The 11,790-nt window shown below is 33.8% G+C and overlaps 4 protein-coding genes across 4 annotated transcripts; 1 reads left to right on the plus strand and 3 right to left on the minus strand.

The window, feature by feature from the left end:
* Nucleotides 1-3,582: 3,582 nt before the first annotated feature.
* Nucleotides 3,583-6,315, minus strand: RO3G_07575 (ATP-dependent RNA helicase HAS1; the record flags this gene model as incomplete). The annotated part of the gene is made up of 6 exons (XM_067662165.1): nucleotides 3,583-4,131; nucleotides 4,185-4,601; nucleotides 4,655-5,154; nucleotides 5,357-5,947; nucleotides 6,014-6,131; nucleotides 6,193-6,315. The coding sequence occupies 6 exons, from the start codon at nucleotides 6,313-6,315 to the stop codon at nucleotides 3,583-3,585; spliced, it is 2,298 nt and encodes a 765-aa protein (XP_067518266.1).
* Nucleotides 6,316-7,155: 840 nt separating this feature from the next.
* On the minus strand, nucleotides 7,156-7,473 carry RO3G_07576 (uncharacterized protein; the record flags this gene model as incomplete). The annotated part of the gene is made up of 1 exon (XM_067662166.1): nucleotides 7,156-7,473. The coding sequence occupies one exon, from the start codon at nucleotides 7,471-7,473 to the stop codon at nucleotides 7,156-7,158; it is 318 nt and encodes a 105-aa protein (XP_067518267.1).
* Nucleotides 7,474-7,795: 322 nt separating this feature from the next.
* RO3G_07577 (uncharacterized protein) lies at nucleotides 7,796-8,450 on the minus strand (the record flags this gene model as incomplete). Its single annotated transcript, XM_067662167.1, has 2 exons — nucleotides 7,796-7,842; nucleotides 8,096-8,450. The coding sequence occupies 2 exons, from the start codon at nucleotides 8,448-8,450 to the stop codon at nucleotides 7,796-7,798; spliced, it is 402 nt and encodes a 133-aa protein (XP_067518268.1).
* Nucleotides 8,451-9,828: 1,378 nt separating this feature from the next.
* On the plus strand, nucleotides 9,829-11,581 carry RO3G_07578 (uncharacterized protein; the record flags this gene model as incomplete). Its single annotated transcript, XM_067662168.1, has 6 exons — nucleotides 9,829-9,942; nucleotides 9,997-10,108; nucleotides 10,160-10,592; nucleotides 10,646-11,099; nucleotides 11,156-11,308; nucleotides 11,357-11,581. The coding sequence occupies 6 exons, from the start codon at nucleotides 9,829-9,831 to the stop codon at nucleotides 11,579-11,581; spliced, it is 1,491 nt and encodes a 496-aa protein (XP_067518269.1).
* Between the last annotated feature and the right edge of the window lie 209 nt (nucleotides 11,582-11,790).

Consider the following 11,790-nt stretch of genomic DNA (forward strand, 5'->3'; position numbering starts at 1 on the left):
CGGTTGTCTCTTGCGGCGTTTTCTAAAACTTCTCCTTGTTTTTCCCGCAAGATCCTGTGATGATAACAGCCAATATAAAGCTGATATTATATCAATGACCAGGCTACTTTGCTATCCACTGCAGACTTCCTCCTTCCTTTCACAACCCTTTTTCTATTCACAAACTTATTGGACAGGTTCAACCACCTCTGTTTCCCCCCCTTTTGATCCTTAAAAACCTTGTTCAAACATATTCATCAAGCCAGCCCAACTTATTCAACACAAATCGATCACTTCAATCTACTTGCTCTGATTATGCAAAAGCTGCAATTGGCATTCTGTCAGGAACACATTTACTTTCTTCAACCGGTTGTAAATTTATCCCATCATTTCCTTTGAGAGCCACTGTCCAGTGTTTCATTCAGAATTCATCCAGATTCAAGTGAATCACCCAGTCTCTAAAAAACATGGTAAACTGTTTGATTTGTAAGTCAAGTAAATGGTCTTGCTTCAGCATGCTCTTTTTAAAGAGTTATTCTTAAAGATTTAAATGATAGATAGTAAATCTTGCATAGACTCTCCTCTCCTTAGAAGCACAGCACCTTTATAAAATGTGTCAAGCACACTACAGGGTTGAGGCCAAGTTGAAATGAAGGTAATAAACCTTGATGCTTTCTAAGCTATACTATATACAAGATCAATTTGCTTTTGATTGTCATAAAATACTTTCATCTTGGCTCTTTTCTCTATCTATCTATGTTCCAGCACAATGTAAAATGACAGCACTACATTTCATTATACTTTTTATCTATGGCTTTGATTATAATAAAGAAGCCTTAAACCAAGAGATGATGGGTAAGGGGGGGGGGGCTAAAGACTGATTTAAAATTGTCTTTTTCTTGGTATACCCCCTTTCTCTCTCTTTTTTTTGTTCTAATTCAAGATCAAATACGAGTTGTAAATAGTTCAAGGTGTTGCTTATTTTTTCTTAAAAATTGGTTTTCTGAAAGCATAAATCTTGAACTAATTACCTCGTATAGTCTTGTTTTGTATCATCTTTAGGGACGATATTGTATTCACTTCAATAATAAGAATGTTGATTTGACATTTACATGTCCTTTGCGAATACATATTTACTCAAGTCTCAGTTCTCATTTGAAGAACTTTACCTGTTTTTTCAAGTTGTAGTTAATGCATGATCTAGATAGATCTTTTTTTCAATGAGCTTTAAAAGGTTTATAAGTGTCAATAGATAATGATAATAATGAAGGGGACAGAGTGATTCAAAGCGTTTAGGGTTAGTAAATCCTCCTGTAAATTCTGCAGAGGGAATGTATAAATGCAATTAAGGTAGCACACTTTAGTTTTCTGTATGTAATGCCATAATAACTTATTCAAGTTCTATCATCATATAAACATATATTCCTTGTAACGTGAAATGCAACTTCACATTCTATAAAAAAGCCTATATTAATTAACAATAGCTAATACTTCTATTCCCGGTTGATTTACCTTACACTTGAAAGCAGAGATCACATTTAGTCTTCTTACCTAAAGTATTCTACCCAAATGGCTGGGGCATGCTGTAGTCCACATCTCGATGGTTGTTCTTGCATGCTTGATTTTGGTCAGTTGACAATATTGACAAAGTCATTATGGCTCTTGTTGATATAGCCAGGTCTACAGTTGCTGACAAGGTCAGTTCATCTATTTCAACTGCAAAAAAAAAAAAAAAAAAAAAAAAAAAAAAAAAGGCAATTAATCGATTTATGGTATCGTCACAGTGCTTTATTTTTATATCATTCAAATCGACACGAGAACCATCACTGTCTTCATGGTTATTACCATTAAAGTCTTGATTAAACAAATTCCATCTGTCTATTTCAGTTTTGCTTTTTTGGTGTTCTTAAAGACGCGAACCTGTGACGAATCCTACACTTCTAACTTTGTCACTTGTGGAAAGAGAAGAAGAAGCTCACTACAGTAGTGGGGGTGGATTTGATATCCAAGGCATAAAAGCAAGTCAGAAAAACTTGCTTCTTAGTCCAACTTCAGAATGGGCCACAAGGTCCTACAAGGAAGGTGATGAGACAGGATGAGATTTAATGCCTTCTTTGGCTTACTACTTGCAATAGTCTTTCGCCAACTTTTGTCATCTGATAGAAGAAAGCCTGATTCTCGCTGAAGTTTAGCTTAACTGATCTTTCTTTTTCTTTTCATCGATAGAACCTGTGGATGTCGTCTGTTGGTTCATAACAAAAACGAAATTATATTGTTGCTTGAATAGCAATCAAATCTGTAGTAGACCAACATGATTTTTAGCTTATAAAAAGTAGCACAATGCGATATTCAATTATTTATATTATTTATTTGTTTTTTGCGTTTCTAGTCGGCTTCTTGTTGCTGGTTCAAGAGGAATGACAACAATCAATACTCTTTTGTTTTTTTTTCCTGCTTGAATAAAAAAGCAAAAGAGGTTATTATATGCACTATATTTTTATTTTGTTTTGATCATCAGCAAAGTTTATTATTACTTACAAATGAATAAAAAAATTGAAAAGAAAAGCTCACTTACATTTACACTTTTTATCAAAAAAAAAAAAAAAGTTGTCAGTGAATAAAGAGTTATTTTTGTATTGTAGTACGTACATTGTAAAGCATAGAGGATAAAGAGTTTTAATTGTCTTTTCTATTAAAGTGGGAGAACTGGAGAGCATGTCGTCATTAACTGTAAAGAAAGGAAAGAAGCATTTTAGGGAATGTAGGACAAGTGAGACAATAAAAGTACTTGTGGTCAAGACGTTGTACGATGGAAGCATGGAGATTATACTGGTTTTAAAACATAGCTGACAATGTGTACAGTATAAATCAGCATTAACAAATGTCTCTTTAAAGATCTGTTGACTCCTACAAAAGGATCATTTTATAAACAAAACATATCCGAGATCTGTAGGTCGCTGTCTATCATCATAAATACATTAGCGCACAATTTGCATTTTTTTTTTTTTTTTTTTTTTTTTTTTTTTTTTTTTTTTTGGTAGAAAATACGAGGTAGTTAATAGAGAACAGGCTGGGAAGAGACTCATCACTAAGGCGTATTTGACGAATGCTGTTTTTACTTTATTCATGAGTCAATCGGCTTATCTATTCAAACGTCTGTTTCCCTTTTTTTCTTGCCTATTTACTAATATGTTGGCTACCTCATAGTCGATTACGACTACTTTGTGTTGGTTTGAAAGTATGATAGATGTAAGAGAATGTCCTAGATAGGAATATCTGCTTGGTATAAAGTGCTGCAAGTAGTTTAAAAAGTACATGTAAAAAAAAGGGAGGGGGAGAGGCGCATATGTTTAGATGAGAAGCACTCTTTTGTATTTGTTTATTCTTTGCGTATTCTATTGAATAAGGAAATTTACATGAAACCTTTGAACTTCAATTGTGCTTACTCCTTTTAATCAAAGCTTTAAAATTATACAACTGTAACTTATAAGCCGAAATTCTTTCTTTTCTAGTACAATATCATGAAAAATAAATGAGTGACGAGTATAGTTAAGCATTATCAGGAAAAAAAAAGTATATTTTAAAATTTCACGATTTATTTTATTAATTAGTAACTTCCTCTTCATTTGTCTTCTTCATTTGTTTTATTGAGCCAAGGTTAACTTTAGGTGGGGATGAAAATCCAAATGCCTTAGCTACCTTTGCCAAGTCTAAACTGTTGATATCAAAAATCTTTTTCAAACTAAAGGATGAATAAGCTTGAAGGTAAGATCGATAGCCATCCTTAGCTGATTGATTCAAATAATAATTTTTATCAATCAGTTTCTCTAATTGACCTTGTACATTGGCTATTTTGTTGGAAGGAAATTGGTATTCATTCAAGGGTACCTTGGCATGCTTTAAATATCGTAAAAAGCCAAGTTCACTTGGTAGCAAAAACAATAAACTCTTTCCTTGTCCACCTGCACGAGCTGTACGACCGACACGATGAATATAGTCACGGGGATCATCTGGTGGATCGAATTGAATGATCCAATCGACTGCTGGAATATCTAATCCTCTTGCTGCGACATCTGTACATAATAAAATACCTCTTTCCGCATTACAATACTCAAAGAAAGTATTTGTACGTTTTTGTTGCTTTTGTTTACCCTATATTTTCTTTATGAGCCAAGAGAATTTTTTAATACTAAATTCAAACTTACGTGAAGAGCCAAGACAGGTACATCAATATAATTCAACAATTCTGCATGGTATTTTACAGAATTACAACTCGAAAAGAACACAATCACCTTCTTCTTTAAATTCTTTCTCAAAAAGGTAAATAGCAACAAGAATCGACGATCAGAATCACATACAACATAGCCTTGTTCTAATCCATCTGCTGTTGAGGTATCTCGATTTTCATGTACGTTAATATAAAGAGGTCCTTTTTTTAAGGAAATACGAGCCAAATCTTGTACTTTGGTGGTTTGTGTAGCTGAGAAAAGCATAGTTTGTCTTTCTGAAGGTAAAATCTTGATAATTTGTCTCATTTCTTCTTCAAAACCGATTTCCAATATACGATCAGCTTCATCGATAATCAGTGCCTTTAAGTTCTTGTAAACAAATCCACGAGTGTTCTTTACATTGTATTAACATAACCAGCCTGTTATCCTCATCTCTCTATGTTTACCTGTAAATGATCCAATAATCGACCAGGTGTAGCAACAATTAGATTAACACCCTTCACAAGTTTATCTGCCTCTGCCTTTCTATTAGCACCACCAATAACAATACCGAATGTCATTTGATGATACTTTAAAAGCTCCTTGGCCACACCAAAGATCTGTAATGCCAATTCTCTTGTAGGTGAAACAATAATTGCACCAGTACCATTTCTAGGCTTGAACTTTAAACGATACAGCATTTCGACAGCAGGGATCAAAAAGGCCAATGTCTTGCCAGATCCGGTCTTGGCAGCTCCTAAAACATCTCGGCCGGCCATCAAGGGTGGAATGGTACGAGCTTGAACCTCTGTCATTTTTTCAAAAGCAAGATCCTTAATCGCATTCTTTGTACGATCGCAACAATCTAAGCTTTCAAAGTCATAATTAACAGGTACATTGTCTTGGTTTTGTTGCTGTCCCAGTTCAATCTCTGTTGAATCTTTGTTTTCTTGCTTCTGTTTCTTAACTTTAACTGAACGATCAGAAGCTAACTGTCTTTTTTCTCCCATTGAAACAACAAGAAAAGAGAAAAAAAGAAAAAAAATAGTAGTTCTGTGACCATTTTCTAGAAAAAAAGGAAAAAATACTATTCATTCGGAGATTGAAACTATTTTATTTTGGTTTATGAGCAGAGATAAAAGAGGTTGGTTTTTTTACAAGAGAAGTACGTGGAGCTCTTATTGGAAAAGTTCTTTTTGGATTCTTTAAATCGAGCAACAAAATGCCTGAAGGTGACATGCTTGGTATTTCTTCTTTTTTAGGTTCCTTTTGTTGCTGAGTTGATCTTTGTAACTTGGCTCTTAATGCTTCCATCACTTTGTTATGATTTAAAGGTGTTTTTTCTGGCTCTTCTTGCTCTTTTTTCTCTGTTATTTTCTCTTTTTCCTCTTTTGCTTCTTCTTCCTCTTCTTTTGAGGGATGTATTTGAGATGATCGATTCTTTTTAGATAATGCTTTCACAGATGGTTTTCGTGTTGATCTTGTTCTTGAAAACGTGCGTTTACAAGAAACTCTTTCTTTCTCTTGTTCTTTTGTTTCTGTCTTTTTTTCTTGTTTGTTTAACGTAGTTGTTTCTGATAGAACAGGAGAAGAAGGCGCTGACAAATTCAAATTTGCAAATGGGACATCAAATAGGGTATAAGGTGATAAAGGTAATTGAGAAGGTGAAGGTGGGGTATTATTGCTTATAAAAGGTGATATCAAGTCACTACTGCTATTTGTTGTTGCTTGGTAAGGTAACCAATCAGTTGAAGAAAAACCTTGTGATTTTACAAGTAAGCTTTTTTTTACTGAGTTTAATATTTTATTTTTATTTTTATTTTTACCCAGTGAAGTATCATCTATAACAGATGATGAACGACGACTTTGGTCTAACTGTAAATCAATAAATTTTGATTGTAATCTTGCTTCTTCTGCTTTTCTCATCTCTTCTGCTCCTCTTCTCTATAATTATATAAAGAAAAATAAGATGATTATTATGTTTAATATTATTATTCATGCTTACTTTGTCTTCTTCAGCTTTTGCTATTAAAATATGCTTTAATAATTCTGTATCATTTTTATATATTTCTAATATTTCTCCAACTGTAACATCAACGAGTGAATTATAGCTATTATCATTCAGCATTTGACAGAAATATTATTTATAGGCTTAAAAAAGAAAAAAGAAAAAAATAGAAGAAAAAAAAAAAAAAAAAACAACAAATCCCCTTTTTTTTGGTTGCTGCTGGATAAACCGTGTCTCCGAAATAAGTCTCTTGTCCAATGAAAGATATCTCAATTTAATCGAAGCCACATTACAATTTATTTTCGTACTGTTTTCTACTTTCGTAACATGAAGGTACACAAGCAAATAAGAGCCAATTTATACTTTTACGGTGGTTCCAGTCTCAATTGGTCACTTTTTTGAAAAACTTGGACACTTTTTAAGTTTCAATTGGACACTTTTTTGAGCCTCAATTGGTCGCTTTTTTGAATCTCAATTGGTCACTTCTTTGAGTACCTGAGATGTTTGCAGATAATTAAGTGAGAAATAAAAGAGAGAACGTGCTTGAAAAACTAGTGAATGAGTCTCTATGTAACCTCTTTATTAGATTTCAAGACGAGAGAGAGAACCCATTTAATCAAACTACGCCTTTATATAGGAAATAAAATTATTCAGGGACCGAAGTGAGTTCAAGGTCAATTTTAGTATTGAACTTGAACAATATAAATATTGTATATGGTTAATATTGTAAATGAGTCTTAGAGAATATGTAATATATAATATTATGTATTCAGTATTTGTTATTTCTTATATGAGATTTGAATAATCTCATACGAATAAGTATTTAATGGGGTAAATACGACACAGGCCATTTGCTTTACCTTTATCGAAGATTTCTCTCCATTTCTTTCTTTTTCCAGGCTTGCTTAGACTTTCAATAAATGCAGCATCTTCAATGGTATACTGTTTTGGGTTATCGCTTTATCCTTCACTTCTGTTATTGTCTTCGAGATTTTTTTGGATCTGTTTGATTGATAAAAGTCCTTCTTCGGCATGGATGATTGTTTTTGTGTTGCTGCTAGTTCCTTGATCCTTGCTTTCTTCAATAATCTTCTCGAGGTTTCTTTTCACTTGACTTAAAAAGTACCCGGTATCTGATTTGAGTATCATGTCATTATCTTCCTTTGCCAAGATATCATCTACAATATGGAATACTAATGCTAACGTCAGATCTCTCCAATATTGTTGAGGTGCTTGATTTATGGTGTGGAGCGTAAGAAAGTAACCGAGTGCTACCATAGGGTTTAGTGTTGTTTGCTGGAAATGGTTGGATGCAGTATCCGCAGTCAACAAAAAGCATTTCTTTGCCCCAAAATTTACAAACTGTTTCGAGCAGAAGTCCATCAGCACTAACAGTAAATTCATTTTGAAATCCAGAGCTAGAAAAAGATTTGGTGACTATGACTAGAACGATGGGTAATACTTTGTAACGCTTATAAACATTAGCGGCATAGTTTATAAGCCTAAGCATGAACTCTTGATTAACTTGATATTGAACTTCAATTAAAATCGGAGGGAACTCTGTCGACGCATAAACCATATCTGACCGACTACCATCGGCCTACTCGGTTGGGGCTAATGAGTAGCTATCAGGAGAAACATCTACACCTATATACGACTTATACATTACCTCAAAAAATTGTTCATTTTGAACCGCCTTTTACACATTTCGTACTGAATCTGCTTCGCATAATCTCCAATCAGCACTCAGCACAAACCATTATGAAGCACTGCTTCTCAGCTATTTACTACACTGTAAGCATATCACGCGCTAGGCGTGAAGGCTGGAAAATATCCAATCAAACAATTTTTTGGGTTTTCGTCGACATTTTCTATTGTATTAGCTAATAATTAATCTCACCGCCCTTTTCTTTCAAAACAAGTTGTAATCTTCGCGGCATGCTGCATACTAACTGCTCGCAGTATTCCTTTGTAATTTCATTGTACCAAATATCTGCAACCCGTTTAAATAGTTTTTTCATACTTAAGGGTGCAGTTTCATAAGCATACAGCCGAACTTTTAAGTAATCCCATAAATTCTCTATAGGATTCAAGTCAGGTGAATATGCTGGCCAATCCAGTAGCTGCAACTTGTTATCTACGAACCATTTTTGTATTAATCTAGATGTATGCTTTGGATTGTTATCATGTTGAAATATAATGTCATCCTTTGACATATCGTATTCTTCTAATGAAGGGAGCATATCCTCCGTCATAATCTTGCAATACAGCTCTGAATCTTAGCCTCCGAGCATTTGAGTGATATATCCAATTCAGTTTGCTGTCAAACAGCTCCAAAGTAGTAAAATTTAGACCGTACTTGCTTCAGTTAAAACATCGACAGCATTTCTTGGGCTTGCATCATTTTTTCATTGGACATGCTGGCATTCACTAATTCGATTGTTTCCGTGTCGAGAAAAATGCGACGTTGAGGGTCCAATGTTAACAGAGGCGAATATCAAGTCGAATGCTGGACATGATTAAAAGACTGCAGGTACACGCGCCGATGATAAGCTTTTTGGTCCCATCACTTTATACCAGCACAATGGACGAATGACTGTAAACACCCTTTGAGTAGCGGAATATATTGTGGCTTCCACCCAATACCAGCGATTGAACGTTTATGATCTTTAGAGACAGTTCCGTAAAGAAAAAGAAAAAGAAAAGGATGAATTGGCAGCATTTTTTATAACTGTTGTTATTTTTGCTATTATTGTCTTTTGATAACATATTGTCACTGATAGATTGGAGTTAGAGCAATGAAGCAATCCTATCTATAACCTTATACTATATGCTATGATGAATAATGATCAAACAGTCCAGTGCTTCATAACATAATGTCTTGATTGAGTTATAAACTCTGTCCCTCTTAGACATTATGAAGAAAGTACTTATACTGTTGCCATTTAAGATACAAAACTATAAAGCTAATGATATGTGTGTATACAGCCAGTTGCTCAATTACATTGTACTCCACAGCAAAAGGTGGCGAATGACGGCATGACAAAAAAAACCGTCTACAAAAAGAATATGCATTGTCTAATTTGTGTTGTTCACTTGTCTTAAAAAAAGTTTGGCATTCATCTCTTTTATCTTTTAAAGCGTCTAATTTATTTTATTAAATCGTCTCATTTATATTAAAAATGTATGAAAGATCAACTTTCGCTGCTAAAATTGGATTAAACTCTTTTTATTGGCTAATGTCCATTTTTTTTTTTAAAAAAAAAAAAGCTGAGAAAAATTCAAGTCACTTTTTTTTTTATCTCTTTTATCAATTATGAGTTTAGAGGAACCTTTAAAACTTGTCTCCCAATTATTTGGTAAAACCTGCTACTGATATTTTTGATTAGCAATTGACACAATTTTTGTAGAGGAGCATTTAAAAAGTGATACAAATGCCACCCCAGAAACATTTGATCCTTCTTCTTCATTTCTTGACATTTTAGAAACGCGCAGAGATCAAGTAACGATTGAAAGAAAGAAAATTTTTTCCCTCGTTATTGACATTTTTTCCTTCTTGACAAATAGATCATTTCATTCAACGATGCACATGCGCAACAAATCCCCAAAAACACTTTGGTACGATTCCGTTGTATGATTCAAGATACTGGTTTAGGACAAGAAATGCTTGTCTCTGCTTATGAAACAAGAAATGAGGATGGCACAACAAAGCTATGCTGCTATCGTTATACAGACGATCCAATTGAAGTATATATATATAAAAAAAGAATAAGCTAGATGACTTATTACTTTTCGGCATAGCTACATGAGCATCGTGTGCCTGAAGATTATCTCTTAGAGCGTACGCTTGTCTATTGTGTTTCTCCTCCTGGAGAAAATCAATGGACAAAAGAGGCCTACGATGTATATAATGGTAAATAGTGAATAAGAAAATTAAAGAAAAGAAATTTACGGTATACGGTAGGTTCATTGGAAGATCAATTGAATTACTTAAGCATTGAAGATGACAAAAACCCCAATATTGCCAAAAAATATCCTTTGCCCGGCAAAAAGCACACATCAGCTATCGTTAAATTCTACAATGGCATGGATGAATCAATTCGAGTAGGACAGTTAGTGGAAGTGATTGGCATTCGTGGACAGGATCTTCAACAAGAGGAAGAAGCAAATAATGAATATGAACTTGAATCTCCTTTGCATTCATTTTCTAATACGCCCGTCTTACATGCTATTGCATTCAAGAATTTGAACCACAGTACACCACTGAAAGCTTATGAAGCAGCGAGTAATTATTCGGTTGAACAGCTTCGTTATGACTTGGTTGAGTATATCGCATCTGTCTTGGGTGGCGATAAGTTGGCCGCTGAATTTGTCTTGTTACAATTATTATCAAGAGTGTAAAAGAAAGTACAATATATATCGTCATCAGACTAACATATTTGTATGGTAGAACAACAAAGATAAATGGATTAAAGATCGGTCATCTCACTATCAATCTCAATGGTTTCCCATTTTATAAGTCAACAAAAGAAAATGAATCCGTTCTCTTTAGCTCAACCAATCCCGTATCACAACCTTTGATTGATGTCCTTGAGAACTTGACTGTTCATTCAGTCAATTTACCTTTGACAATCCAAGGACTCAACCAATCCAAGTTCACCCCCAAATGTGTGAGTGAAAGCTTAGAGGCAGGTGTATTACAATTAGTAGATGGTACTATGCTTCTTGTGGATGAGACTGTATTAGATGAAGGACAATTGCAAGATGCTGGCGTTCGTAATTTTCAAGCACTTCAAACCTTGATTCAAACCCAAACATTGGGCTATGAATTTCCTTATAGTCAATATGATTTCGATACAGACATAAGTGTCCTTTCAATTTCTTCAAACAAGTCTATATTGCCTGTAAGCTTTAATTTACTACTATTGTTATTATGACTAATAATCAAATTTGTATAAAGAATCATTGTTCTGTACTTCTTAAGCCTACTAACCCACTTGAAGATTCCAAACAAGATATGTTGAAGTTATCTAAAGAACAACTTGAACAATTTAGAAGATTTATTCATACAGCAAAACATGCCTCCTACGATATTCCAGAACAAGTCTCTGAGGTAAATAAAAAGGGATTATATAAAACAAGTAATAATGTATAACAACAGTACATTCAAGAGTCATTTGTGAATGAAAGAAAGAAGGCTACGGATACAAAGAGTGAATTACCGACACAAGAAGAGTTGATGCTTCGTATGAGTTTAGCAAGATTGGCTGCTGTATCATTTGGTGAAAATACTCTTTCTAAAGAAAGATATGATTATGTCGTAGAATTAGATAATCAACGTAAATTAAGACAAACATCAACAACCATTAAACATATGAGCAAGTAAAAACCACGCCTTTGTATAAAAACATTATTTTGCATAAATAAAAAAAAATAATATTCATTGTTATTATTATTATTATTATTATTTTATCAGTTTGAATTTCAAGTAAGGTGAAGTATTTATACATGCACTAATTTATAAAAATACAATGAGCCTGTAGCTTTTTATTTTCTCTTTTTCTTTCGCTTAACATGAACTTATTCAAGACTAAT

The sequence above is a fragment of the Rhizopus delemar genome, genomic scaffold (genome assembly GCF_000149305.1).
Source record: "Rhizopus delemar RA 99-880 supercont3.5 genomic scaffold, whole genome shotgun sequence".
NCBI lineage: Eukaryota > Fungi > Mucoromycota > Mucoromycetes > Mucorales > Rhizopodaceae > Rhizopus > Rhizopus delemar.